General features: G+C 45.8%; 1 protein-coding gene and 1 long non-coding RNA gene across 6 annotated transcripts; both read left to right on the top strand.

Annotated features, from left to right (window-relative positions):
- Positions 1–208: 208 nt before the first annotated feature.
- Positions 209–1,386, top strand: LOC123088833 (transcription factor AIG1). Its single transcript, XM_044510925.1, has 2 exons — positions 209–637; positions 864–1,386. The coding sequence occupies exons 1-2, from the start codon at positions 467–469 to the stop codon at positions 1,329–1,331; spliced, it is 639 nt and encodes a 212-aa protein (XP_044366860.1). The 5' UTR covers positions 209–466; the 3' UTR covers positions 1,332–1,386.
- Positions 1,387–13,792: 12,406 nt separating this feature from the next.
- LOC123113795 (uncharacterized) lies at positions 13,793–21,282 on the top strand. 5 transcript variants are annotated; one of them, XR_006456210.1, is made up of 6 exons: positions 13,793–14,435; positions 14,508–15,178; positions 15,532–15,582; positions 15,676–20,061; positions 20,161–20,538; positions 20,628–21,282. It is a non-coding gene; the product is annotated as an uncharacterized lncRNA (long non-coding RNA). The 5 variants fall into 5 exon arrangements; XR_006456226.1 differs by having other exon boundaries at positions 13,793–15,178; positions 15,676–15,753; positions 16,034–20,061; XR_006456206.1 differs by having other exon boundaries at positions 13,793–15,178; positions 20,139–20,538.
- The last annotated feature ends 6,656 nt before the right edge of the window (positions 21,283–27,938 follow it).

Genomic DNA, 27,938 nt, shown 5'->3' with positions numbered 1-27,938 from the left:
CAGTAAAAATTCAGTGATGACAAGCCGATCTCTGCACTCATGACAGGTCCCAAGATACAAGATGACTGACATAACATGCATGCTGGTCCAAAGAAGCAACCCCTGGTGGGGAACCAGTGTTGAAAAACAACGTCCTTGGGTGGGGGTGGTGATTGTCCTTGTTCAATAATATAAGAAACACATGCACATTATATCATGAGGTGATCCCCTCACTATCGCAGCCATATCCATCCATCCTAGCTAGAAATGAGACAAGCTCTTTTCCTCCTTGCACAGCTGCACTAGTTAGTACACTACCTTTAGGCTTTAGCCACCCCCTCGCTTTGTTCACCACACTCGTTGCTCTTCTCAGTTTCAGGCAGCAGTCCATTGTTCGTTCCATCCATCATTTGTATGTTCCACTGCGATTGAGTGAGTAGAGACTTTGCTTCTCGCATTGGTGAGGAGAAAATGGTGGCCTAGACCAATGGCAACATGCCAGGCTCCCACTAGCGCGCCGGAGTTGTCGTCGTCGTCGGGTAGGAGCGCGACGGAGGTGAGGTCGCTGAAGGTCCATAGCGAGTCGGAGAGGCGGCGCCGGGAGAGGATCAATACCCACCTGGCCACGCTGAGGAGAATGATCCCTGATGCTAACCAGGTCAGACCACTTCTTGTTTTGTTCATACTGAAAAGTCAGCCAGAGATCCGTTTCGAAAAAACAGTTAGGCAGATGACGAAACCAATCCCTCAAACCAAGTTGACAGGGTAGCTGAATTTGCTGCTGAAACAACTTCATTCTTAAAAGAAACACCATTTTCCTGAAAAACTAGAAAATTTGGTAACAACATTGCTAAATAATACTGATATTTATCTTGTATGACCAGATGGACAAGGCCACCTTGTTAGCATGTGTGGTGAACCAAGTGAAGGAACTCAAGAGGAAAGCAACTGAAACCACACGATTGCAAGCAACAGTGCCCATCCCTCCGGAGGCCAACGAGATCACCGTCCAATGCTACACCGCCGCCAGCGACAACCGGACCACGTGCATTCATGCCACCGTCAGCTGCGACGACCGGCCGGGCCTCTTCGTGGGTCTGACCGGAGCATTCCGTGGCCTCGGGTTGAGGGTGCTGAGAACAGAGACGGCCTCTCTGGGAGGCAGGGCGAGCCATTTGTTTGTGTTGTGCAAGGAGGGCCGCGATGTCGGTGCCGGCATGAGGGCCCTGGAGGGGGCGGTCCGGCAGGCGATGGCCGAGGTAGCCTTCCCGGAGATGGTGTGCGGTGGCAGCTCGTGGAGCAAGAGGGAGAGGATTTTAGAGGGGCGCTGCCCGGTCATGTACTCCGTATAGGTCGTTTCCTTCGGGAAGAATATTTTCAGATGGAATGCAATTGCAAATCCACACACGTCGATCGCACCAAAGCGAGCAAGCAGTCGAGCCAGGGTATTGTGATACCTTTTTTTCGAGGGAAGGTATTGCCATACCTTGGGATGTGTTTGGTTTGAGAACCAAAAGGCATGGTATGTCATGGTCTCGTTTCGGAAGAAATGGTTGGTGTCATTCTTGTGTTCGGTTGGAGGTAAAAAATGTCACGGGTTCTTCATTCCTATGTATGGTTTAAGATATAAAATGATAAAAATCTGATTCGACTCACCTTGTGGTAAGATTACCTCGCATATCCATGTCATGTAGTATTAACTAAAATAAATATAACAATTTGCATTAAACAATAACTTCCAGCAACATTTTCATTGTATTTTTGGTTTTAACAATTAGCAATGTACAATGTCAAGCAAAATTCGGCTGAAAGAACGAGCGCGACGAGGTGTGGTCCGGTGGGGTGGGGGGTGAGCGAGCAGTGAGACGGGGTGTTTTCCTTTTTTTTATCCATAGGAGAGGAATAACCAGGTGATTCCTTTGATTTGGTGGAATAGCTTGATGAAGCATATGGAGGGAATATTCCTTCCCCGAGGATTACCTGGTTCCTGTACCATCCTTAACTAAACACTGGAATGGTGGGCTAGAGACAAAGTCAACTCGTCTAGTTCCACTGTATTCTCAAAGCAAACACACCCTTAGAGTGGAGAACAAATATATTTTCTGTGTAAGGAGAAAGGCAGGAGCTCTGCCAAGTTCATTCAAAGATGAATACGAAAATACAGATTGCTCTGCTTACAAGGGAAACAAGGTCGAAAACCACAACATTAGGAAAGGACAATTGTGCAAAGCCCCTCCAAAAGAAGAGAAACAGAAAAAGAAACAACAATGGCCACACCGGCCAACTCGAAACTCCACCACCAACTTGCCCACAATCCGGTGCTTGGCGCGTAGTTGATAATGTTGTCATGCGCCTATCCAACCATTTCAATTGCTTCACGAAGATCAATAAAGAAACAAAAATCTGAAGATGAGCTACACTACCATATGTTTCTTGAGTAATGTTTCCATGTGATTTAGAGTGATGTTGCCATAAATTTGTAGATAGAGACACATAGTTGTTGTTTTTACTAACTAATTCTGGCACGTAGTGTTGGTGAAGAAGTTGGCATGTGTTATAATGTGTTGCAAGGGCGGCGTCGTGTGACTGAACAAAAAATGGCATCCAATGTGTGATGGAGTTGCCAAAAGGTTGACATATGAAGTTGCCATGAGGACATTTGGTGGATAGCCACTTCTTCCCTCTTTAACCCTTCGGTTGATTCAAAATAAAATATAGGAAAAAAATAAGGGATGAGCTAGAGTGCCATATATTTTTAGTTACGTTTGTTGGGGAACGTTGCAGAAAATTAAAAATTTTCCTACGGTTTCACCAAGATCCATCTATGAGTTCATCTAAGCAACGAGTCAAGGGAGAGAGTTTGCATCTACATACCACTTGTAGATCGCGTGCGGAAGCTTGCAAGGTGATGATGTAGTCGTACTCGACGTGATTCGAATCACCGATGACCAAGTGCTGAACGGACAGCACCTCCGCGTTCAACACACGTACGGGACGGGAGACGTCTCCTCCTTCTTGATCCAGCAAGGGGGAAGGAGAGGTTGAGGAAGACAGCTCCACCGGCAGCACGACGGCGTGGTGATGGTGGAGAGGCAGTACTCCGACAGGGCTTCGCCAAGCACACAACGGAGGAGGAGAGGTGTTGGGGAGGGGAGGGCTGCGCCTTGGAGGATGGTCCGGCTGCCCTCCCCTCACCCCTCTATTTATAGGGGGAAGGGAGAAGGGGGCCGGCCCCCTAGAACCCATCTAGGGGGGGTGCGGCGGCCTAGGGGAGAGGGGAGAGGGTGGCTTGCCCCCCAAGCCAAGGGGGCGCCCCCTCTAGGGTTCCCCCCTCAGCCCTAGGGGCATGGGACCAAGGGAGGGGGTGCGGCCAGCCCACCAGGGGCTGGCTCCCTGCCCCACGCAGCCCATGTGGCCCCCCGGGAGGGGTGGCCCCTCCCGGTGGACCCCCGGAACCCTTCCGGTGGCCCCGGTACAATACCGGTATGACCCTGAAGCTTCCCGGTGTCCGTTTGACAACTTCCCATATATAAATCTTTACCTCCGGACCCTTCCGGATCTCCTCGTGACGTCCAAGATCCCATCCGGGACTCCGAACAACATTCGGTAGTCACATACTAGTCTTCCTAATAACCCTAGCGTCACTGAACCTTAAGTGTGTAGACCCTACGGGTTCGGGAGACATGCAGACATGACCGAGGCGCTCTCAGTCAATAACCAACAGCGGGATCTGGATACCCATGATGGCTCCCACATGCTCCTCGATGTTGTCATCGGATGAACCACGATGTCGAGGATTCGATCAAACCCTGTATGCAATTCCCTTTGTCAATCGGTACGTTACTTGCCCGAGACTCGATCGTCGGTATCCCAATACCTTGTTCAGTCTCGTTACCGGCAAGTCACTTTACTCGTACCGTAATGCATGATCTCGTGTCCAACACCTTGGTCACATTGAGCTCATTATGATGATGCATTACCGAGTGGGCCCAGAGATACCTCTCCGTCATACGGAGTGACAAATCCCAGTCTTGATCCGTGTCAACCCAACAGATACTTTCGGAGATACCTGTAATGCACATTTATAGTCACCCAGTTACGTTGTGACGTTTGATACACCCAAGGCACTCTTACGGTATCCGGGAGTTACACGATCTCATGGTCGAAGGAAGAGATACTTGACACTGGCAAAGCTCTAGCAAAACGAACTACACGATCTTTTATGCTATGCTTAGGATTGGGTCTTGTCCATCACATCATTCTCCTAATGATGTGATCCCATTATCAACGACAACCAATGTCCATAGTCAGGAAACCATGACTATCTGTTGATCACAACGAGCTAGTCAACTAGAGGCTCACCAGGGACATATTGTGTCTAAGTATTCACACGTGTATTACGATTTCCGGATAATACAGTTATAGCATGAATAAAAGACATTTATCATGAACATTGAAATATAATAATACTTTTATTATTGCCTCTAGGGCATATTTCCAACAGTCTCCCACTTGCACTAGAGTCACCAATCTAGTTACATTGTGATGAATCGAACACCCATAGAGTTCTGGTGTTGATCATGTTTTGCACGCGAGAGAGGTTTAGTCAGCGGATCTGCGACATTCAGATCCGTGTGCACTTTGCAAATCTCTATGTCTCCATCTTGAACATTTTCACGGATGGAGTTGAAACGACGCTTGATGTGCCTGGTCTTCTTGTGAAACCTGGGCTCCTTTGCGAGGGCAATAGCTCCGGTGTTGTCACAGAAGAGTTTGATCGGCCCCGACGCATTGGGTATGACTCCTAGGTCGGTGATGAACTCCTTCACCCAAATCGCTTCATGCGCTGCCTCCGAGGCTGCCATGTACTCCGCTTCACACGTAGATCCCGCCACGACGCTCTGCTTGCAGCTGCACCAGCTTACTGCTCCACCATTCAACATATACACGTATCCGGTTTGTGACTTAGAGTCATCCAGATCTGAGTCGAAGCTAGCGTCGACGTAACCCTTTACGACGAGCTCTTCGTCTCTTCCATAAACGAGAAACATGTCCTTCGTCCTTTTCAGGTACTTCAGGATATTCTTGACCGCTGTCCAGTGTTCCTTGCCGGGATTACTTTGGTATCTTGCTACCAAACTTACGGCAAGGTTTACATCGGGTCTGGTACACAGCATGGCATACATAATAGATCCTATGGCTGAAGCATAGGGGATGACACTCATCTCTTCTTTATCTTTTGCCGTGGTCGGTGACTGAGCCGAGCTCAATCTCACACCTTGTAACATAGGCAAGAACCCCTTCTTGGACTGATCCATTTTGAACCTCTTCAAAATCTTATCAAGGTATGTGCTTTGTGAAAGACCTATGAGGTGTCTCGATCTATCTCTATAGATCTTGATGCCTAATATATAAGCAGCTTCTCCAAGGTCCTTCATTGAAAAACACTTATTCAAGTAGGCCTTAATGCTGTCCAAAAATTCTATATTATTTCCCATCAAGAGTATGTCATCTACATATAATATGAGAAATGCTACAGAGCTCCCACTCACTTTCTTGTAAACGCAGGCTTCTCCATAAGTCTGCATAAACCCAAACGCTTTGATCATCTCATCAAAGCGAATGTTCCAACTCCGAGATGCTTGCACCAGTCCATAAATGGATCGCTGGAGCTTGCATACTTTGTTAGCGTTCCGAGGATCGACAAAACCTTCCGGCTGCATCATATACAGTTCTTCCTTAAGATGCCCGTTAAGGAATGATGTTTTGACGTCCATCTGCCATATCTCATAATCATAGTATGCGGCAATTGCTAACATGATTCGGACGGACTTTAGCTTCGCTACGGGAGAGAATGTCTCGTCGTAGTCAATCCCTTGAACTTGTCGATAACCCTTAGCGACAAGTCGAGCCTTATAGATTGTAACATTACCATCCGCGTCCGTCTTCTTCTTAAAGATCCATTTGTTTTCTATCGCTCGCCGATCATCGGGCAAGTCTGTCAAAGTCCATACTTTGTTTTCATACATGGATTCTATCTCGGATTTCATGGCTTCAAGCCATTTGTTGGAATCCGGGCCCGCCATCGCTTTTTCATAGTTCGAAGGTTCATTGTTGTCTAACAACATGATTTCCAGGACAGGGTTGCCGTACCACTCTGGTGCGGAACGTGTCCTAGTGGACCTACGAAGTTCAGCGGTAACTTGATCCGAAGTACCTTGATCATCATCATTGTTTTCCTCTTCAGTTGGTGTGGGCATCACAGGAACGGTTTCCTGCGCTGCGCCACTTTCCCGCTCAAGAGGTAGTACTTCATCGAGTTCTACTTTCCTCCCACTTACTTCTTTCGAGAGAAACTCTTTTTCCAGAAAGCATCCGTTCTTGGCAACAAAGATCTTGCCTTCGGATCTTAAGTAGAAGGTATACCCGACAGTTTCCTTAGGGTATCCTATGAATACGCATTTTTCTGACTTGGGTTCGAGCTTTTCAGGTTGAAGTTTCTTGACATAAGCATCGCATCCCCAAACTTTTAGAAACGACAGCTTAGGTTTCTTTCCAAACCATAATTCATACGGTGTCGTCTCAACGGATTTAGACGGTGCCCTATTTAAAGTGAATGTAGCTGTCTCTAGAGCGTATCCCCAAAATGATAGCGGTAAATCGGTAAGAGACATCATAGACCGCACCATATCCAATAGGGTGCGATTACGACGTTCGGACACACCGTTTCGCTGAGGTGTTCCAGGCGGCGTGAGCTGTGAAACGATTCCACATTTCCTTAAGTGTGTACCAAATTCGTGACTTAAGTATTCTCCTCCACGATCTGATCGTAAGAATTTTATCTTTCGGTCACGTTGATTCTCTACCTCATTCTGAAATTCCTTGAACTTTTCAAAGGTCTCAGACTTGTGTTTCATTAAGTAGACATACCCATATCCACTCAAGTCATCAGTGAGAGTGAGAACATAACGATATCCTCCGCGAGCCTCAACGCTCATTGGACCACACACATCGGTATGTATGATTTCCAACAAGTTGGTTGCTCGCTCCATTGTTCCGGAGAACGGAGTCTTGGTCATTTTGCCCAAAAGGCATGGTTCGCACGTGTCAAGCGATTCATAATCAAGAGAGTCTAAAAGTCCATCGGCATGGAGCTTCTTCATGCGCTTGACACCAATGTGACCAAGGCGGCAGTGCCACAAGTATGTGGGACTATCGTTATCAACTTTAAATCTTTTGGCATCTACACTATGAACATGTGTAATATTACGCTCGAGATTCATTAAGAATAAACCATTGACCATCGGAGCATGACCATAAAACATATCTCTCATATAAATCGAACAACCATTATTCTCAGACTTAAATGAGTAGCCATCTCGTATTAAACGAGATCCAGATACAATGTTCATGCTCAAACTTGGCACTAAATAACAATTATTAAGGTTCAAAACTAATCTCGTAGGTAAATGTAGAGGCAGCGTGCCGACGGCGATCACATCGACTCTGGAACCATTCGCGACGCGCATCGTCACCTCGTCCTTCGCCAGTCTCCGTTTATTCCGCAGCTCCTGCTGTGAGTTACAAATATGAGCAACGGCACCGGTATCAAATACCCAGGAGTTACTACGAGTACTGGTAAGGTACACATCAATCACATGTATATCAAATATACCTTTGGTGTTGCCGGCCTTCTTATCCGCTAAGTATTTGGGGCAGTTCCGCTTCCAGTGACCCTTCCCCTTGCAATAAAAGCACTCAGTCTCAGGCTTGGGTCCATTCTTTGACTTCTTCCCGGTAACTGGCTTACCAGGCGCGGCAACATCTTTGCCGTCCTTCTTGAAGCTCTTCTTACCCTTGCCCTTCTTGAACTTAGTGGTCTTATTGACCATCAACACTTGATGTTCTTTCTTGATTTCAGCCTCTGCTGACTTCAGCATCGAGAACACTTCAGGAATGGTCTTTTCCATCCCCTGCATGTTGTAGTTCATCACAAAGCTCTTGTAGCTTGGTGGGAGCGACTGGAGGATTCTGTCAATGACCGCCTCATCTGGGAGGTTAATGTTCAGCTGGGTCATACGGTTGTGCAACCCAGACATCTTCAGGATGTGTTCACTGACAGAACTGTTTTCCTCCATCTTACAACTGTAGAACTTGTCGGAGACATCATATCTCTCGACCCGGACATGAGCTTGAAAAACTAGTTTCAGCTCTTCGAACATCTCATATGCTCCGTGGTGCTCAAAACGCTTTTGGAGCCCCGGTTCTAAGCTGTAAAGCATGCCGCACTGAACGAGGGAGTAATCATCAGCACGAGACTGCCAAGCATTCATAATGTCTTGGTTCTCTGGGACGGGAGCGTCACCTAGCGGTCCTTCTAGGACATATTGTTTCCTGGCAGCTATGAGGATGATCCTCAGGTTCCGGACCCAGTCCGTATAGTTGCTGCCATCATCTTTCAGCTTGGTTTTCTCTAGGAACGCGTTGAAGTTCATGTTGACATTAGCGTTGGCCATTGATCTACAAGACATATTTGCAAAGGTTTTAGACTAAGTTCATGATAATAAAGTTCTAATCAAATTATGAACTCCCACTTAGATTAGACATCCCTCTAGTCATCTAAGTGTTACACGATCCGAGTCGACTAGCCCGTGTCCGATCATCACGTGAGACGGACTAGTCATCGTCGGTGAACATTATCATGTTGATCGTATCTTCCATACGACTCGTGTTCGACCTTTCGGTCTCCGTGTTCCGAGGCCATGTCTGCACATGCTAGGCTCGTCAAGTTAACCCTAAGTGTTTTCGCTGTGTAAAACTGTCTTACACCCATTGTATGTGAACGTAAGAATCCATCACACCCGATCATCACGTGGTGCTTAGAAGCGACGAACTGTAGCAACGGTGCACAGTTAGGGGAGAACACTTCTTGAAATTTTTGTAAGGGATCATCTTATTTACTACCGTCGTCCTAAGTAAACAAGATGCATAAACATAATAAACATCACATGCAATTATATAGTTGTGACATGATATGGCCAATATCATATAGCTCCATTGATCTTCATCTTCGGGGCTCCATGATCATCTTGTCACCGGCTTGACACCATGATCTCCATCATCATGATCTCCATCATCGTGTCTTCATGAAGTTGTCACGCCAACGACTACTTCTACTTCTATGACTAACGTTTAGCAAAAAAGTAAAGTAGTTTACATGGCGTTATTCAATGACACGCAGGTCATACAAAAAATAAGGACAACTCCTATGGCTCCTGCCGGTTGTCATACTCATTGACATGCAAGTTGTGAATCCTATTACAAAGAACATGATCTCATACATCACAATTCATCATTCATCACAACTTCTAGCCATATCACATCACATGATCAATCGCTGCAAAAACAAGTTAGACGTTCTCTAATTGTTGTTGCATCTTTTACGTGGCTGCAATTGGGTTCTAGCAAGAACGTTTTCTTACCTACGAATCACCACAACGTGATTTTGTCAACTTCTATTTACCCTTCATAAGGGCCCTGTTCATCGATTCCGCTCCAACTAAAGTGGGAGAGACAGACACCCGCCAGCCACCTTATGCAACTAGTGCATGTCAGTCGGTGGAACCGGTCTCACGTAAGCGTACGTGTAAGGTTGGTCCGGGCCGCTTCATCCCACAATACCGTTGAGCAAGAAAAGACTAGTAGAGGCAAGTAAGATGACAAAATCCACGCCCACAATAAAATTGTGTTCTACTCGTGCAAAGAGAACTACGCATAGACCTAGCTCATGATGCCACTGTTGGGGAACGTTGCAGAAAATTAAAATTTTTCCTACGGTTTCACCAAGATCCATCTATGAGTTCATCTAAGCAACGAGTCAAGGGAGAGAGTTTGCATCTACATACCACTTGTAGATCGCGTGCGGAAGCTTGCAAGGTGATGATGTAGTCGTACTCGACGTGATTCGAATCACCGATGACCAAGTGCTGAACGGACAGCACCTCCGCGTTCAACACACGTACGGGACGGGAGACGTCTCCTCCTTCTTGATCCAGCAAGGGGGAAGGAGAGGTTGAGGAAGACAGCTCCACCGGCAGCACGACGGCGTGGTGATGGTGGAGAGGCAGTACTCCGACAGGGCTTCGCCAAGCACACAACGGAGGAGGAGAGGTGTTGGGGAGGGGAGGGCTGCGCCTTGGAGGATGGTCCGGCTGCCCTCCCCTCACCCCTCTATTTATAGGGGGAAGGGAGAAGGGGGCCGGCCCCCTAGAACCCATCTAGGGGGGGTGCGGCGGCCTAGGGGAGAGGGGAGAGGGTGGCTTGCCCCCCAAGCCAAGGGGGCGCCCCCTCTAGGGTTCCCCCCTCAACCCTAGGGGCATGGGCCCAAGGGAGGGGGTGCGGCCAGCCCACCAGGGGCTGGCTCCCTGCCCCACGCAGCCCATGTGCCCCCCCGGGAGGGGTGGCCCCTCCCGGTGGACCCCCGGAACCCTTCCGGTGGCCCCGGTACAATACCGGTATGACCCTAAAGCTTCCCGGTGTCCGTTTGACAACTTCCCATATATAAATCTTTACCTTCGGACCCTTCCGGATCTCCTCGTGACGTCCAGGATCCCATCCGGGACTCCGAACAACATTCGGTAGTCACATACTAGTCTTCCTAATAACCCTAGCGTCACCGAACCTTAAGTGTGTAGACCCTACGGGTTCGGGAGACATGCAGACATGACCGAGGCGCTCTCAGTCAATAACCAACAGCGGGATCTGGATACCCATGATGGCTCCCACATGCTCCTCGATGTTGTCATCGGATGAACCACGATGTCGAGGATTCGATCAAACCCTGTATGCAATTCCCTTTGTCAATCGGTACGTTACTTGCCCGAGACTCGATCGTCGGTATCCCAATACCTTGTTCAGTATCATTACCGGCAAGTCACTTTACTCGTACCGTAATGCATGATCTCGTGTCCAACACCTTGGTCACATTGAGCTCATTATGATGATGCATTACCGAGTGGGCCCAGAGATACCTCTCCGTCATACGGAGTGACAAATCCCAGTCTTGATCCGTGTCAACCCAACAGATACTTTCGGAGATACCTGTAATGCACATTTATAGTCACCCAGTTACGTTGTGACGTTTGATACACCCAAGGCACTCTTACGGTATCCGGGAGTTACACGATCTCATGGTCGAAGGAAGAGATACTTGACACTGGCAAAGCTCTAGCAAAACGAACTACACGATCTTTTATACTATGCTTAGGATTGGGTCTTGTCCATCACATCATTCTCCTAATGATGTGATCCCGTTATCAACGACATCCAATGTCCATAGTCAGGAAACCATGACTATCTGTTGATCGCAACGAGCTAGTCAATTAGAGGCTCACCAGGGACATATTGTGTCTAAGTATTCACACGTGTATTACGATTTCCGGATAATACAGTTATAGCATGAATAAAAGACATTTATCATGAACATTGAAATATAATAATTCTTTTATTATTGCCTCTAGGGCATATTTCCAACAATGTTGCCATGTGGTTGTGAGTGATGTTGACCTCAAATTGGAGATAGATTTGTCGTGTTTACTAGCTAATCTTTACACAGAGTGTGGATGAGAAAGTTGTCATGTGTTAGAATATGTTCCAGTGATGGGATAGTGTAATGTGAGTGTACAAAAAATGGCTACTAATGTGTGATGAAGTTGCAAAAAATTGACATGTGAAATTACCCTGACAACAAAGAAGCTATGCAAAAAAACACATAAAAAGAGTAGATAGGAAGAAAACAATACAAAGAACTATGTTTTTTTAGCATCACAAAGAAGTAGGTATATATGTGCATGGTGGGTGCGGATGGAAGCCCTGTTTATGCAAACATAGAATGATCACACATACATATGTTTAGTTGTGTTGAATAAAAAGTGCGAGCGAAACAAGAAAAAGTGCTAGACACTGCAAAAGTTGCCACAGTTGCATGTGGTGCCTTATAGCCCCAAAAAAACATATTTGTTAAATTTTGATATATTTACAACAAAAAGGATGAAATTCTACCAAACCAAACAAAATGTTACTAAACCTAAACTAAACTAAGCGAGGTACCGAAGGCGACGTCATAAGCAAGGCCTATGAGGCCGCCAACACCTCCATCGATGTCCCCTCCATCTTTGTCGCATTGTCATTGTCATCCTTCCAGCGGTGGAAGGTCTGCCATGGGTCATCGCAACCCAGATGTTGCCACTGTGCACTCCCGGTGCAGCTGCCTAGCTACGACGGTTGGCTGGCAGACGCACTCTTGCCCTTGCCATTGTTGGCAAGGGCACGTGTGGTGTGGTCGGACTCCTCCAACCCCACTTTGAGGAGCTGGCTGCTAATCCAGCTCTGGAGCTTGGTAGACGTATGTGCGGTGGTCCTCGATCAATCCTCGGCCCATGCCAACGCGAGTTTTGGGTCGGCGCGAACCAATCTAGTGCCACGTCGGATGTAGCAAATGCTGCCCAACATGCTTGTTAGGCTGCTACTTTATCGGTCACCATCATGGTGCGCAAGGAGGACCGTCACCACAATCGAGGTAGTGGAGGAGGTGGAGCGCGCGATGGCCAGCACCGGGTCAGGTGCCTCCTCCTTCATTGGGCGCCACTGGCTCCCGTACTGTCGATGGGGTAGTGGTGGTGCCACCTCCTTGCCGCACCAGAAATGATGCAGTGGGAACTCTAGCTGGACAAAGCGGTGGGTCTGGATGCACGGCGGCGACGCTAGATCCTCCTTGTCTTCCTCCTTGATGCGACATCCGATTTATATGCCGCAATTTGCATGGCGGCTCCTCCTTGACGCGGCGTACAATTTGGAAGCCACGTTTGCGCAGTAGCGGCGGGCCGCGGTCACGGAGTGACCGCTCGAGGAGTAACTCTATGTGCTCCTCAAAATTGTCGTCTTCACACACTGCCTTGCGCGAGGAGGGCGGATGCTGCTACTTCTTGTTGATGTCAGAGAGCACCACCTCCTCCTTGACCGTCAGGGTGGTGAATGTCGACGTATTCGGAGACTGTGGGCGGTGGTGCCACGATCAAGAGCTCCCCTTGTTTCCACCCCTGATGTCGAGAACCAACTGCCGGACTTGCTCATCGTTCTGGCATGCACATGAGAGGACGATAGGCCGTGACGATGTGCAGAGAAGAAGAGATAGGGTTTGCCGGCGAGCTCTACCTGCCTTAAATAGCTAGGGCAGCCGGACCAACTCCTTTTCAATGCAGGTGCAGCGGCCGGAGTACACTTCTTGGTCGTTGCGTCCACATTGAAGCGATGTTGGTCATCCGCCCGTTCACGTCGTTCTGACTGGCATGAATGCAGTAGGTTGCCACCCCGCCACATCGGCTTGGAGCGGCATGAATTCATGGCAAGGATTGTAGAGAAAAACATGTGGGAAGGGCTTTCACTGGGACCGTACATTTGGACACCAACGTAGATCACGCTTGGACGCCCGCAAACTCACCCGGTTTGCTTTCAGTTTGTGGAAATCTTGATGTTCGGACCGGTTCGCGGATGTTTGATCGATGCATGGCATTGGATGGCAAAAACTGTCCAAACCGCGTTGTTCGAATGTTTAGGGGTGTTTTAATGCACGGCGCTGGAATTGCCCTGTGGAGAATTGCTAGTTGTGCACTTATCTCTACTCCTAATGGACGACTTGGTGAGTAGTCTGCGCAGTTTATTTTTGCTGGGTTTTTTCGTCATCCTCCCACCTTTGATTTTTTTTCGTCACCTCTCCCACCCCTCCCGCCGCTAAGGAAAAACCCGTACGACACCCCCTCCTCTCGATCCAGAGAAAAACCGGTACGACGCCCCCCCTCTCGATCCAGATGCGACCTCTCTCCCGCTCCGCCGCCGCCCCTACTGCTCCGCCGCCGCCCCCTCGATCTGTTTCCTGTGGCCAGATCCGGCCGGGGGAGCCACCGTAGAGCCTCCACGTCGTCGGAGCAGAGCAGCCCGAGGTGTGTGTCGATCTCGTCCCGCAGATCGCCGGCGGGGCCACGACCACCTCATTCACTGTCGCGGTGGTGCTTCTCCCTGCGTCGCCATCGTTGGTTCGCCTCACCCTCCTCACCCCGTCGGCTGCAACCGCTCCTACCCTCCATGGTGCTCCTCTTCGGCATCCACCGCAGGCCAGTGAGCGGCCACGATCAGGGAGGCCTCTACCTCGACTGCAACCGGTCATGGTCGTCTCTGCGCCGCCGCCCCCTCGCATCGCACCGTTGCCTCGTGTAGGACTACGAGCATGGGACGCTCGGTCGAGGTTTTCTTGTCTCGTCAGGATTCTCGTGCTGCAAATTTAGTAACGGGGCAAACTTTTGGGTGTCCTAATTTGTTTGCGGATTGATGAGAATTTGGCGAGGGAGATCATAAACCACCGCTCGCTGCGGCACATCAATTGTTGAATTCGCTTGAAGGAGGTGTCTTTCCTCTCTGTTCCCTTGAGTCAATCACCATGATTTAACATCGAGATGATGTTTCTTCTTCAACAGGGATGACGAACAACATGGAACAAGGAGGAACTTTACATCGAGACAATGTTTCCTCTCTACCATTCTCTTTCCTTTCCGAGCCGTTCACAATCGTTAGAGAGGTGGACATTGATTGGGAGGGAGGGTAAGAGGCCTCAGATCGTGGATCCTCTTTGATCCAGACCTCCTCGACGCCTTGCGCGCCGTCATCTACGCATACACCCACGCGCTCGGGTGCGAAGTGTCCACACATGCGCCCGACTGGGATGAGCTCGGCATGCTTCTGCCGGGCCAAACGGCGCCATGCCCCTGTTGTTGTGGACCTGTGGTGGTACATCAGCGAAGATGATGATGAGGTGGCGCCACCCGATGCTCCATCACGCCTTGCGCAGGGGTGCAAGCAAGGTGGCCTAGTTCATCATGTGTGGCGCATGGGGTGATCGGCTGGTTGCCATTGGCTCTATGAACATGGCCCGACCGCTGCCATCACTGTGAACCGCATGTTGTTCCTCAGATGCAACAAAAATGACTTCTTGGGTTCACTGTACTTTCTAAACGGTTGTAACTTTTTTTGCTTCTGAAGTGTCATAGGATACCAAAAATCTGGATGATATATTAGTCACCTACAGTCTTTGACAAGAATTGATCCAAAGGACGAAAACTTATAAATTCCTCAAGCACATAAACTACAGGTTTGTTATTACGATCTCATTATAATTTTCTTGTTGATTTTTTACACTTGCAGCACTCTGAAGTTACAGTAGTCAGGACTTGCTTTTCTACTTTGATTTTCAGCTTTGTTTGTGTTAGTAGTTGTACCAAATTCACTGTAAGTTTTGCCTCTTGATGTGTTGTAATCTCTACTCTAAGTTTAATGTAACTCTGATTCTAAGCTTTATTAGTCACTTTTCCCATGTCTTACAGTACATCTGAATATGAGTTACACTAACCAAAAGTGGATTTCCCCATGTTTGTTGTGCAAAGTTCAATATAACTGTTATATTCTTGAGTTTTTATATTGGATTACATTTTTGGTTTGCTGCAGGAAGTTGGAAGCAGAGAAAATGGATTGGGACAAGGAGCCAGACAGAGGATGGTCAGTGAGTTTGCTCCTTTTGATCATCAATTATCAAAACTTGACATTTTCATGATGAATATTCTGAAGATAAACAATCTGCATGTATTAAAGAGGAGGGGCTCAGCGGAACAAATGGCCAAGGAGAAAAAAGTAGCTATCGCCACAAGCATCAAGATATGTGGGCTTCATGTAACTCATGCTTCCTACCAATATGTTTTTCATAATTTCCATTGAACACCTCAAATGATCTGAGCTTGTCTGTTATTTTTTGCTGAACAGTCCACTCCGCACCACATGAGAAATCTACATATTTTTTTTGTTATAATCAGATTTATTCTCTAGCCAAGAATTATGACTAATTTCTCAGGCCTGAAGAACCAGTATATAATCATAGTTTCTTAATTAGTTAGGGATGTTTCGGCAATTGTTTTTACCACCACTATTAATCACAATGTTCTGTTTGTTGTAGGCATCATTTACTATCCTACATAATACATCGGTAAGTTGAGGTGTGTCTGAGTAGCCTTCGCTATCCAAATAGTTTATAATCCTTTTATGCATCTTGTTGTGAGACTGTTATTTTCTTAATTTATTAATGCTTGATGGTTCTTGCGGGCATGGCTATTACGGAAGATATGATCAGACATATGAGTCAAGATAGTGAGGGAGTAATAGTTCTTGCATATGAAAGTGGAACCTTGTAGCATGTGGGTTTGTAAAAATAGTCATTATGAGAATGCCTGCAAATGTTCATGATTAACATATTTGCATATTTTGATGAAATGTGATCCTTGAAACTATTGTGCACGGCCTTTGTTTGTAGGAATATCTAGGGTGGACAAATGACTGGCTTCAAAGCACCATAACAACTTTCCTTGCATAAAGAAACCACACCTCCTAAAATAATGGACATCTGCAGCAGCAAAATAACTGTTGATCATTATTATTTCCTCCAAAATAGTTGCTCATTATTTAACTTCCTAACTTGAAAAATACGACAGGACTTGATGAAACTGATCTTGCTTACAAATTTGACTCAAAAGTTTTGTTCTGCATTTTGTAGGACAAATAAGACAGTGTTTAATTAGGTGGACATAATATACTTGGTGCTTTTTTTTGCGGGATAATATACTTGGTGCTGATCTTTCTAGAACGTTTAGCAATTTAGTGTTATTTTCACAGATAAAAAGAGAACCAACTGGCTAGCCTATACAATTTTGGTGACACGACAAATTAAAGTACTAAGGCGACAAGGTATATGCCCGATATACTGCAATTTCTGCAAGTTTACCAGAATATGTGAATTGGACAATCAATTAGATCCAAGACAAGATGTCTACTTTCGAAACTACTGTTTGGAATTCAAATATTTAAAGCAATTAGGAATTAAAATTTCTGTTCATTCATCCAGATGTCTACGGATCAATTTATCAAACCACTAATGAAAACGAGGGGGTGATAAGGGACATCGAACACAAATATTAAAGAATCCCATTGAGCTATGGGAACTGCGGCAATGAACGACGGGGAAGCCATAGATGCACATCGACCTATGGTTGTCCCTTCTTCCGCAATGGCCAGCTACCTCGGCTCGGTGGTAACGCGGGCCCGCTCTGCGGGAGCAGGGAGGACTAGGCAGCAGTGACAGAGGGCCCTGCGCTCCTGACCCGTGAAGTTTATCTCCAGTGTTGGTTGATCTTTAGTTTATTCCCAGCTGCAAATTTTACTGAAATGAACCACAATACAGATGGTTTAGGCCCTGTTTGGATGACAGCCAGTGGCTGCCCTTCCAAAATATTGGTCGGCAGGCTGGCGTGTGTTTGGTTCACGGCCAAAATTTCGGATCTCAACCAATTATTTGGTTACCCGTGTTATTCTGCAGCAGCGTGCGGGCGAGTTCCCGGCGGCACATTCCCTTGTTTTGGCGAGGCTGGCTTGGGCACCATCCAAACAGCCCCTTACTCCCTTATTATTTCCTTGGAGTGGCGTACATTTACCTTTGCAATTGGGAAGCAAGATCTGAAAGTTCAGTTTCAGTTTTGTGGTACAAGCTTGAAACATTGGCATATAGTATTGTCTTATAAAAGATTAGATGCTCCCGCTTTCAGAGAGCTGATCATACATATCTTGCTTGATTTGATGTTGCTCTGTGTTATTATGTACGTCTCGGCCGAAATTAATAGGAAGGAGAGGCACTCCAAGAGATCGTATGTAAGTACAAATCCTATAGCTATTTTGTTTACCTTAGGAGCAGTACCAATCTGGAAACATGTTTCTAATCGAGTAAAACTTGAAACATGTATGGATGGATAAATTTTAGTATTTGATCCTTTTATTGAAAAATCATATAACTTACGATCTTATGGAGTTTAGAGATGCTTATCCTGTTCTTTATGGCTTAAATTCCATCAATAGTTCTGTAATATAGTTTTGCCCAGATAGGATGCATTATATGAAAATAAGATGTATGCAAAAACTTTGCAGTAAGTGCTTCTATATTGGAGGAAGCCAAAATGATAGAGAACTCAAACGCTTGGGGTATAGAGATCAGATAAGATTTACTTCTTTGTTGTTGTTTTGCTTTGTTTACACTGGTCTCACCAAATATTATGAGCTTTTTTTAGCTCGTATTGGGTCCGTGTGTGAAGAGTGAAAGACTTTAGCTTGCTAATTTATTTTTACATCTGTTCATTAGGACCTCATCAAAGGTGATTATGATGCATGATTAACATGATTTATAGAGATCTGTTTGGAGCTTAGTAGGCCTGAACACGCTCACGTTCATTAAGATGATTTTGGAACGTGCTTTCCTCTCGATGACACCATTTTTCCGCTAGCAATGCACGCAGAGCCCTGAGCCCTGCATGGTTGGTCGTGGCATCCTTGGTGACAGCTCATTAGGACCTCACCAAAGGTGACGACGATGTGGCTTGCCATGGCATCGCCGGCGAAGGAGCGCACCGGTGCGGGACGTCGCAGTCACTAGAGATGACGGCAGGGTTTAGAGGGTTTGCCGGCGACAGAGGTGCCGACTCGGGTAGGGGCCGATGAGGTAGTGTGTGACAACACTTGCTGGTCGTGGATGGTGGTGGGAAGTGGTTGGGCAGGTATAGGTGGGTGGGTTGTTAGAGTGGACGAAGAAAAAGGTAGGCGGCAGGAGGAAGAGAATAGTAGCTACAACAGGTTGTCGCCGGTGTAGGAGAGGCGCGGGGGGTTAACAGACTTGAGTGTGGGGTGCATGATGTCGCGGGCACTATAAATGATTATGGGAGAGGTGAGCGGGTTGTGGACGAAAAAAAGCAGCGATGAGAGGAAGAAGAAGAACCGGTAGCAGAGGTGGGTCGTCATTGGCGGATAAGAGGTAGGGGATTAATGGATTCGAGTGCAGGGTATATGAGGTCTCAGGTGACTCCGTGACGGAGATGACGGCTGCATTTAAAGGGATGGCCGGTGCATCATGTTGTAGTATTTTGTTTGCACAATCCATCCCGAGAAAACATATAAATAAAAGAAATTGGTTAAATTATGTTAGAAATACCTATTTGGGTGGAGATATAAGGAAGACTGCATCTCATGACAGTTGCTTTCCTTTGTCGATATTGTAGCATAAGAATACAAATTATTTACACTTGCCTGCAGCTCATGAATGGTTGGTTGTTATTCCTTTGACCATGATATTGTTATTACTTAAATGTTCTAATATATTGTACAAAGCTTCCATTTATGTCTTCAGAAAAATCACCGATAAAAAAAAGAGCTCTCAAATATATATTTTAGCTCATTAGATCAGTTGTAGAAATCATGTGCCATTTTTATGTTCATGTCATCATTTGATTATATTTGCCATAACTCGACTTGGCGCTCTTCAACATACACTACAAGGTCTCTAATTTCTCTGAATACTCTTTACAATTCTTAATGCAATCCTTTCAGCGGGATAAAAATATATTTACTCAAATGATGCCTATCGTCGCTACACAAAATATCATTACTTTTCACTCTTAAGGAGATACTTTAACCAACTATTCCTAGAATTTTAATATGGGATATGCATTCTTCTTTTGTTGATATCTTTTATTATGTTGATACGTCTGATTCGGTGGACTAGCATAGCAAATGTAAATGTGAATGTGAAGGTGGATTCCATCAAATTGTCTATGCAGGTTAGTGTTGTCCCTGATGCTTTATACAGACGTGTTCAAATATCTTTCATTGGACAGACCTCTGACGTGATCATATTGCTATTTTCATCTTTTGGATTTGCATATAATGTTGACACCACATGTGAATCTGAAGCCACTTGTGCTAAGCATTCCCTGGTTTGCCAGCTTGTGTGTTTCACTAATGGAGAAGGTATGAATCTGTTTCTTTAATGTGCAGGTGTGCACACACCTTCCATCACTAATGGAGTTGAATGTGACCGGGGTCGCGCTGCTAAAGCACTGCATCTTCTGCGGTGCACGTGGGGACTAGATGTATCAATAGTGATGAAGCAAGGTGAGTGGGAGCTCTAGAATTTCATGTTAATTTGAGCTGTTGACTGGGCCGTTTCTGTTGTTGAATTACTAGATTAGGTTCTGGTGTCTTGGTCTGCAGGCGTGCGTGAGCTCTGGCATGGAGAGCTTCATAAGTGTCTTTGAGTGCACTGGATGGGAGAGTTATGTTACTCGCTCACCCATGGAGTTCTCCAAAATTGTCTGTTGCTTCCTACTCTCCGGGATCATCTTTAACTGATTTAATTTGTCCCAAGTTGTGGTAATTCAGGAGAGAGACAACGTCGTCATGTTGGTCGCTGAGCAAGCAGATCAGAGCACAAACACGGGAGTTATCCGACAACAACGACGACCACGACATCGTTCCACTTAGACTTAGAGGCAAGAGCAATGATTCCACCGGCAGCAGAGATCAACAAGTTCTTCTCCATCGGAGAGTAAATGCTTCACCGCCAACTAAGTGACAACTTAACTAAAAGAAGTAAGTGGAGACTTATCATTGAGCTATAGTTACTTGATCGTTGTCACAAACATTGTTGCGCTAAGAATTGTGCTGCTGCTCTACTTCAGGTACAAATTGGACATCATGTGAGGCGTGACGCTCAAATCCGGCAAGGAAGATTGCGGCCGTGCACGTAGAATGGAAAAGGTGCCCACACAATGAAAACAAGTCTGGAAAAGGAGGTTAGCTGATTAATCACAGACATAACGCAAGAGTTATGGTACAGAGAAAGAACTTCTTCATTCAGGATTACACGTGTCATGTGTCATAGACCAGCATTGGAGGCAAGGGATCACTTGTACTTCGTATGCCCTTTTGCAAAACTCTGTTGGCAATATGTTTGTCCTTCATGGAACCCTCCCTACTGGGACAGATATTCAAGACGAAGTTGCCCATCGCAAACAGTTGCTAAATCTGCCTTTTGCCATGGACATTATTATACTGATCTCATGGGCAATTTGGACCACAAGGAACGACTTCATCTTCAAGCACATTCCTCCAAATCTCTATAATTGCAGGCGTCGATTTAAGGAGGAAGTAAAATGGTTTACCTACACGGCTAAGAGAAAGGAGCTCACTGGCCTCATGGATTGGGTTCAGGTTTTCAGATACAACACTCGATAGCTTTGTTGTATGTGTTGTATTTTCTGCCTTTGTTTGTTTTGCTTTTTGTACTTTCCTTTTGGTTGTATGGATTATTTTTGTTTTGAACCTCACCATCTACTCCCTTTGTCCGAAAAAGCTTGTCCCAAGCTTGTCCATCAAATGAATGTATCTAGCAGTAATTTGGTGCTAGATACATCCATTCGAGGGACACACTTTTTCGGATGGAGGGAGTACATCTTATTTGAAAATCAATAAAAAAAACACTGTTTCCCTAAAAACAAGGAGGTTAGCTTAGCGTTAGCGAGCTAGAGCCTCCTATTGAGCCCGACTTATACCAAGTTGCCAAAAGCCTGGGTCAGAGTAGCAAATCGGGTGAACATCAAAGTTTAGGGACCAATAATAATGGCGAGCCTAAGTTATTGTTCACTTGCCTAAAATCTGTCCGCTACGGATATTCTCTCGCCCAAGAGACTCTTCCCCGAGAATACCTATTCTTTCAACTCGTCTAAACGAAAAGAAAACCTTGTGTGCTATTTGTAAGAATAGAAAGGAGGATTGCATTTGTATTGTGGTTGAATATTGTGTGCTGGCGCAATGTGCTCATTGTTGGGAAAGAGTGAGCATTGTTTATAAATTCATTTGTTGGCCCGTGGCAACGCACAGGCAGTCTACTAGTAAGTAGTAGAGATAGAGATGAAGAAGACCGCTGTGTATGCGAATAGCAATGCCAAATTCATTTTTTTTTAGCTTTGACACTAGTTCCCTACGATTGTGAAGGCATTGCCAAATTAAAAAGAGAACCAGCTGCGTGTGTTGATGCCAAATGCAAATAAATCTCTATTATTGAAGGAAAGTTGGGATTATACGTTCATGCATCCAACACCCTCTCTCTTTTAATTGCTCGACCGCCCTTAGTCTTTTAATTGGTGATTTACATTTGCCAAAAACACGTATGGCCATACATGCAAAATCTATCAAATCAATTGCTAAAATAACACGCACAACCATAGATAGCATATTTGTACCTATCAAATCAGCAGCAAAATATTTGGTAATCAATTCATAAAATGTCTTTATGCGCACATTGTTAATACCAAATCTACTACCATACAACGCATGGGTTACTACCAAATCAATTCACGGAAATCTAGTGAATCTACCCTACACCGCATAGTAACCAAATCTACAAAATCTACCATACACAATACACGTGTTACTATACTCATGGTTGGCAATATATATTTATAAATATTTGGTAATCAATTCATGAAAAGGAATCAATTGAAAGACGACAATAAACTATACAGACATAATTACACAGATCATGCATAATGATAAAAAATATTCCACCCGGGACTAGCTTCCTAACACTGCAGGCACCAGACTTTCCAAGAACACTAATCCCTCGCACTCAAACGAAATCTTCTTCCAAACCATAAATTGGCGGCCCATTCCTTCCTTTTTTTTCTCCTGAAAACAGTGCAATCACATATGCTCACAAATATGCGCATACACCCATCACGAATGGGCCGCCAATCCATCATCTTTTGCCCCATCAACCCAGAGTGCCAACATGTTCGCTAGTGGCGCATGCCAGCGGAGAACAATTTTGGTCTTCCTCTATTTTTCTACAACCCATGTCTCTTGCATTTGTATCTTCCCTTTAATTATTTCTTCAGTAGAATATCTCCTGCAAGCACATATGGAGTTAAAGTAACTCAGAAGAAAGACAATGGAGGCCTCAACATGCGCACCTTCCCTCCCATGAGACATATCTATGCGCACTTGCCAAATCCTATACACCAACGTCGTTACTATATGCTGGCAATTTTCGACCACCGAGCAAGAACCTAAAGCAACCAGTCCATACCAGTATCTTGTAAAACATCTCGTGCAGAAGTGGCCAAACAGAACTCATCTTCTCCCATAACTTCCAAGCATGATTGCATGTAACTGAGGCATGGAAAGAACCCTCATCTTCCATTCCACAAATTGGACGTATCGCCCACGATGATAGGTGGCGCACCACCTTCCCTTACGTCATTGTTAGGGCACCAGTTGCCGCCTTTCAAACAATTATTTTTATTTCTTGTGGGACTTCAGTCAGCCAAATCAACTTCCACATTGGACGTTCACCTTCAGGATTAGTACTAGTTGTGATGGACGCAAAAGTTTCTTCCTGATCATTCATACCAAGCCCAAAGGCGCCCTGAACAGAGAACATCCCATTCCGTTTCGGTTGCCAAGCAGTGAAATACCAACGATGTCGCGGGAAGGTACGAATCTTCAAGATTTGCACCATGTCCATCAGCCAAAAACATTATGTAGAAGGTGCGGAGTTCCATGCACCATTACTGTCCAAGAAATAAGAAATTCGGTTCAACCGGCAATTTCCCTTAGGGGTAATGGGGCGGAAAGATGGCCCTCGAGGGATCCAAGGATCTCTCCAGGTCTTGATTGCTGCACCGCCCCCAACCCTCCAGATAACCCATTCTTCAAAAGCTCTAAACCATATATCACACATTTCCAAACTTTGAAATAATTGACAGTGAAATAAGTGTCGAACAAACTACCATTGGGGTAGTATTTCACATTCAATAAATGAGCACATAAACTGTTAGGGGTATCAATAAGATGCCATACTTTTTTTTACAGGATGGCTTGGTTAAAAGACCACATGTCTCACAACCCCAAGCTTGCTTTTTATTTTGGTAAAATCATCTTATCCCAACTTAATCATGACATCTTTATATTCCCCTTCTCTACATCTCACCAATATTGTCGCATCAGGCGAGTTATATCATCACAAACCGAGTAGGGCAACTGAAACACACTCATGACATAGATGGAATTGCTTGGGCTATCGATTTAATTAAAATTTCCTTATTTCTAACGGATGTATATTGCTCACTCCAGTCAACTAACCTTCTGCTAATGCTTTTTTGTATCGTTTCAAATCTACGTCTCAATTAGTTTAAGAGAGAAAGCACGAAAATGTTTTAGTAAATTTTACTCTCAAGTCTCAAGTAGTCAAGTGGGTCCAATCTGAAAACTAAATTTGGTACCCATGTCAAATATTGGTTGTGTATTAGACTGATCTTTGGTCACACTGTGGTTGCGCTCATATAGTTATGATGTTAGAGGATCTCTAGCAGACCCCTTAAAAGTAACCAAACCCGTAAAATCCGACGTTTTCAGTTCCGCGGTGGCAAAAAACACCCTGACTAGAGCTTGTAAAAGTGGCAAAATCCGTAAAGTTTTTGCAGGCCTCTAGAATCCACCCCCACGACCCCTTTATTTAAAGATTTGGAGGCAAAACTGAGGGTGCCATGAAAACCGGCCAATGTTACGCGACAAGGGAATTCCGGACATGCGCACACGGACTTCGGTGACCTTCCGCCACGGAAGTCGCCGGAAATACGACGCTTACAGCAGCTACGCCGCCTGCCTGCGGAGGAACTCGACGAGGGAGCTAGCTAGCTAGCTCCTGGATCGATTCGATCAATCCATTCAAGCAGCTATGACGACGGACGTTGGGGGCGCTTCGTGCGAGCCATCCTGCACGCCGGCGTCTCCGTATTTGGCCACTTAGTGCGTTGTATGCCGGCTTCGAGGAAGAAGAAGACGCGGGGAAAAATATAAACGAATATTCGGTTTTATAGTTTAATTTTGAGGGGTTCATTCGGCACAGCTCAAACCGATGCTAAAACGCGTTTTCCGCGAACTGAAAACCATATTTTCAATTCTATGGTTTAAGGAGTCTGCTACAGATGCTCTTATTAGGTTGAGGTAAACACAAAAAACAGGTGAAAAGTTCGAACGCGTGGAACATCTTTGCTTGGAACATCTTAGTTGTATACCAATTCTGGTCCTGATGCTCGCATTTATTCCTGGATTTATTTCAGAATTTCCGACAATGTGCATTCAGTGGAAGGAGACGTTCCCGTCGACGACAAGGTGCCTACAGTGACTCGTAAATTTCATGATGATATGTCGGCTCAGTCTTTCGGAGGTGCTCATAGGGGTAGGATGTGCGTGTGTGCGTTCATAGGGGTGAGTCTATGCGCATGTATATGAACGCTTGCATCCGTACTTTGTTAAAAAATAACATAAACCGTTTATTTCTTTAAATTTGATTGTATAAATAAAGGCCAACGCTACAAATCAACCGGCTGAAAACTGGGAAAAGAAGCCTCCTCCCCAGCCGTACGATAGTGATGCACATGTCCATTGGATCAGCCCACTGAGGTCCCGTTAAAGCTCCTCATTAACATCCCGTGCTGTCTAGTAAAACCTAACATGCATCCACAAGTGACTGGTACCAATGCCAACTCGCTCAAGTAAACAACATCAAGGCCCCACGCAACTTGTACATATGCCATGCGTTTACTTGAGGGTGCAGCCATGTGTCCCTTAGTGCTATAACGCTCGACTGCGGTCTCTGTGATGGCAAGCCGACTGCTTCAACGGCCATGGCGATACTACGAGGCGTGCTACGATGGCGTCCTGACTGCTTCGATGATCACGGTGCTGCTATGAGGCGTGCTACGATGGCGGCCGACTGCTTCAACGACCGTGGTGATGCTACCAGGAGGCCTGGCTACTTCAACAATGTTGTGATGACATGCTTCGACGGCCGCACTGATGTCGTGATGGCATTCTTTGCGATGGCCACGATGTGCTTCGACGACATACGTCAACGATCGCGGCGATGCTACAATGGCAACCTTGGTGCTCCGATGATGTTGTGACGACGTGCTTCGACGACCGTGGCGATGTCCCGACGGCGTTCTTCGAACGATGCGATGTGCTTAGCATGCGTCATCGACCGTGGCAATGCCACAATGGTCCTTGATGCTTTGATGATGTTGCAACACCAATGACACTTTTGCAGCATGGCAGCGCCACATGTAGCATCAACTTGCAGCATGACGTTGACCCTCACAATAGCGGCTTGCATCGCAGACAACACCCCTTCAGCACGACAGTGCCCTAGGTAGCAATGGCTTACACCATTAGCAATGGTCCCATAGCACCGGCAACACTCCCGCAACATGGCATGCAATACCGACTTGTAGCATGCCACGGAGCAGGGCGGCACTCGCCGTAGGAGAAGACGACCTTCGCAACATCGACTCATTGTATGATGACACTTATGCATCACGACGGTGATGCATGTTGAAGCAACACAAAGGTTGTGGAGGAGCAACTCCACCTTGCTGCTACAATGTGTACAACACAAGTATTGAAGGAACAACTTCAACGTGCTGAGCTAGATATCGCTCTAGAGGCGAATGTAGGCTGATAGGGCAGCAAGAGTTCAATCCAGAACTCCTAGAGCACAAGATCTACTCCAAGATCTTAGATAAGAACAACAAGTTCTACTATAGGTAGGGGTACATACTCTGGGTCCAAAATAAGGTGAGGACCTCTATTTATAGGGCTTTGGGAAGCATTCAAATACTTCTATTTATAGCTGGAATACTCTAGAAAACATTATGTAAGTTTCACCATTCTACTCATAGCTACTCACAACTAGAAGACTCTAGAAAACAGTAGGTAGGATAGAAAAGAAAAGGAAAGAAATACTACACTAGAGTGGAAGCATCTAGAAGTAGCCAAACAGATCTGACATGTGTTTTCTTTCTTCTCATCTAGTGTCCCTCACCATTCTCCCCTGGTTGTTTGGAACTCGCCCTCGAGTTATCTTCATAGAGCGCTTCTTCTGGATGGTAGAGAGTCAAGTCCGCAACATTGAAAGTGTTGGAGATACCCATGTCACTTGGAAGATCTATCACATAAGCATTATCATTTATCTTCCTCACGATAGAGAAGGGCCCATACCTTTGCTGCCTAAGTTTCCCTTTAACACCTAAAGGCAGCCTCTCTTTTCGGAGGTAGACCATCACCTTATCACCGGCTTGGAATGATTTTGGCCTCCTTTTGCAATCAACAAGTTGTTTATATTTCTGATTTTGTGCTTCCAAAGCGCCGTGAATCTCTTCAAATAACTCTGTGTAATTATCAGCAAAGGACAATGCTGATTTTGAGTATCCCCTTGATGGCAGCTTCACCAGGTCCACCACATGTGTTGGAACTTTAGTGTAGATAATGGAAAAAGGGCTCCTTCCTGTGGATCTATGCTTGGAGTTATTGTAGGAGAACTCTGCAAGAGATAAAGCCAAATCCCATTGCCCCTTTCTTTCTCCACAAATGCAACGGATCAGATTACCCAAAAACTTGTTCACCACTTCCGTTTGTCCATCTGTTTGTGGATGAGTAGTGCTAGAAAATTTCAATTCAATGTTGAATTGCTTCCACAAAGTGAGCCAAAATGCAGCAAGAAACTTGCTCTCACGGTCTGAGACAATGGACCTTGGAACTCCATGAAGTCTGACCACTTCTCAAAAGAATAGGTTTTCCACATGATGAGCATCCGTCGTCTTGCGGCATGGGATGAAATGAGCCATCTTAGAGAATCTATCCATGACCACAAATACAACATCACTTCCTCGTCTTGTTCTTGGCAAGCCCAAGACGAAGTCCATAGAAATGTCCTCCCATGGAGCAACAGGAACAGGCAAAGGCATGTATAACCCTGTGTTCTGGACTTGGCCTTTGCAGGTCTGACATACAGGGCACCATTGAACAAACTTTCCAGCATCTCTCTTTAGTTGTGGCCAAAAGTAGCGAGCTTCCAGGTTAGCGATAGTCTTGTCCCGTCCAACATGGCCACTAAGATCACCTAAATGGAGCTCTCTAACTAGCTTGTC

The sequence above is a fragment of the Triticum aestivum genome, chromosome 1B (assembly GCF_018294505.1).
Source record: "Triticum aestivum cultivar Chinese Spring chromosome 1B, IWGSC CS RefSeq v2.1, whole genome shotgun sequence".
Taxonomy (NCBI): Eukaryota; Viridiplantae; Streptophyta; class Magnoliopsida; order Poales; family Poaceae; genus Triticum; species Triticum aestivum.
This window is presented reverse-complemented; position numbering and strand designations above follow the sequence as displayed.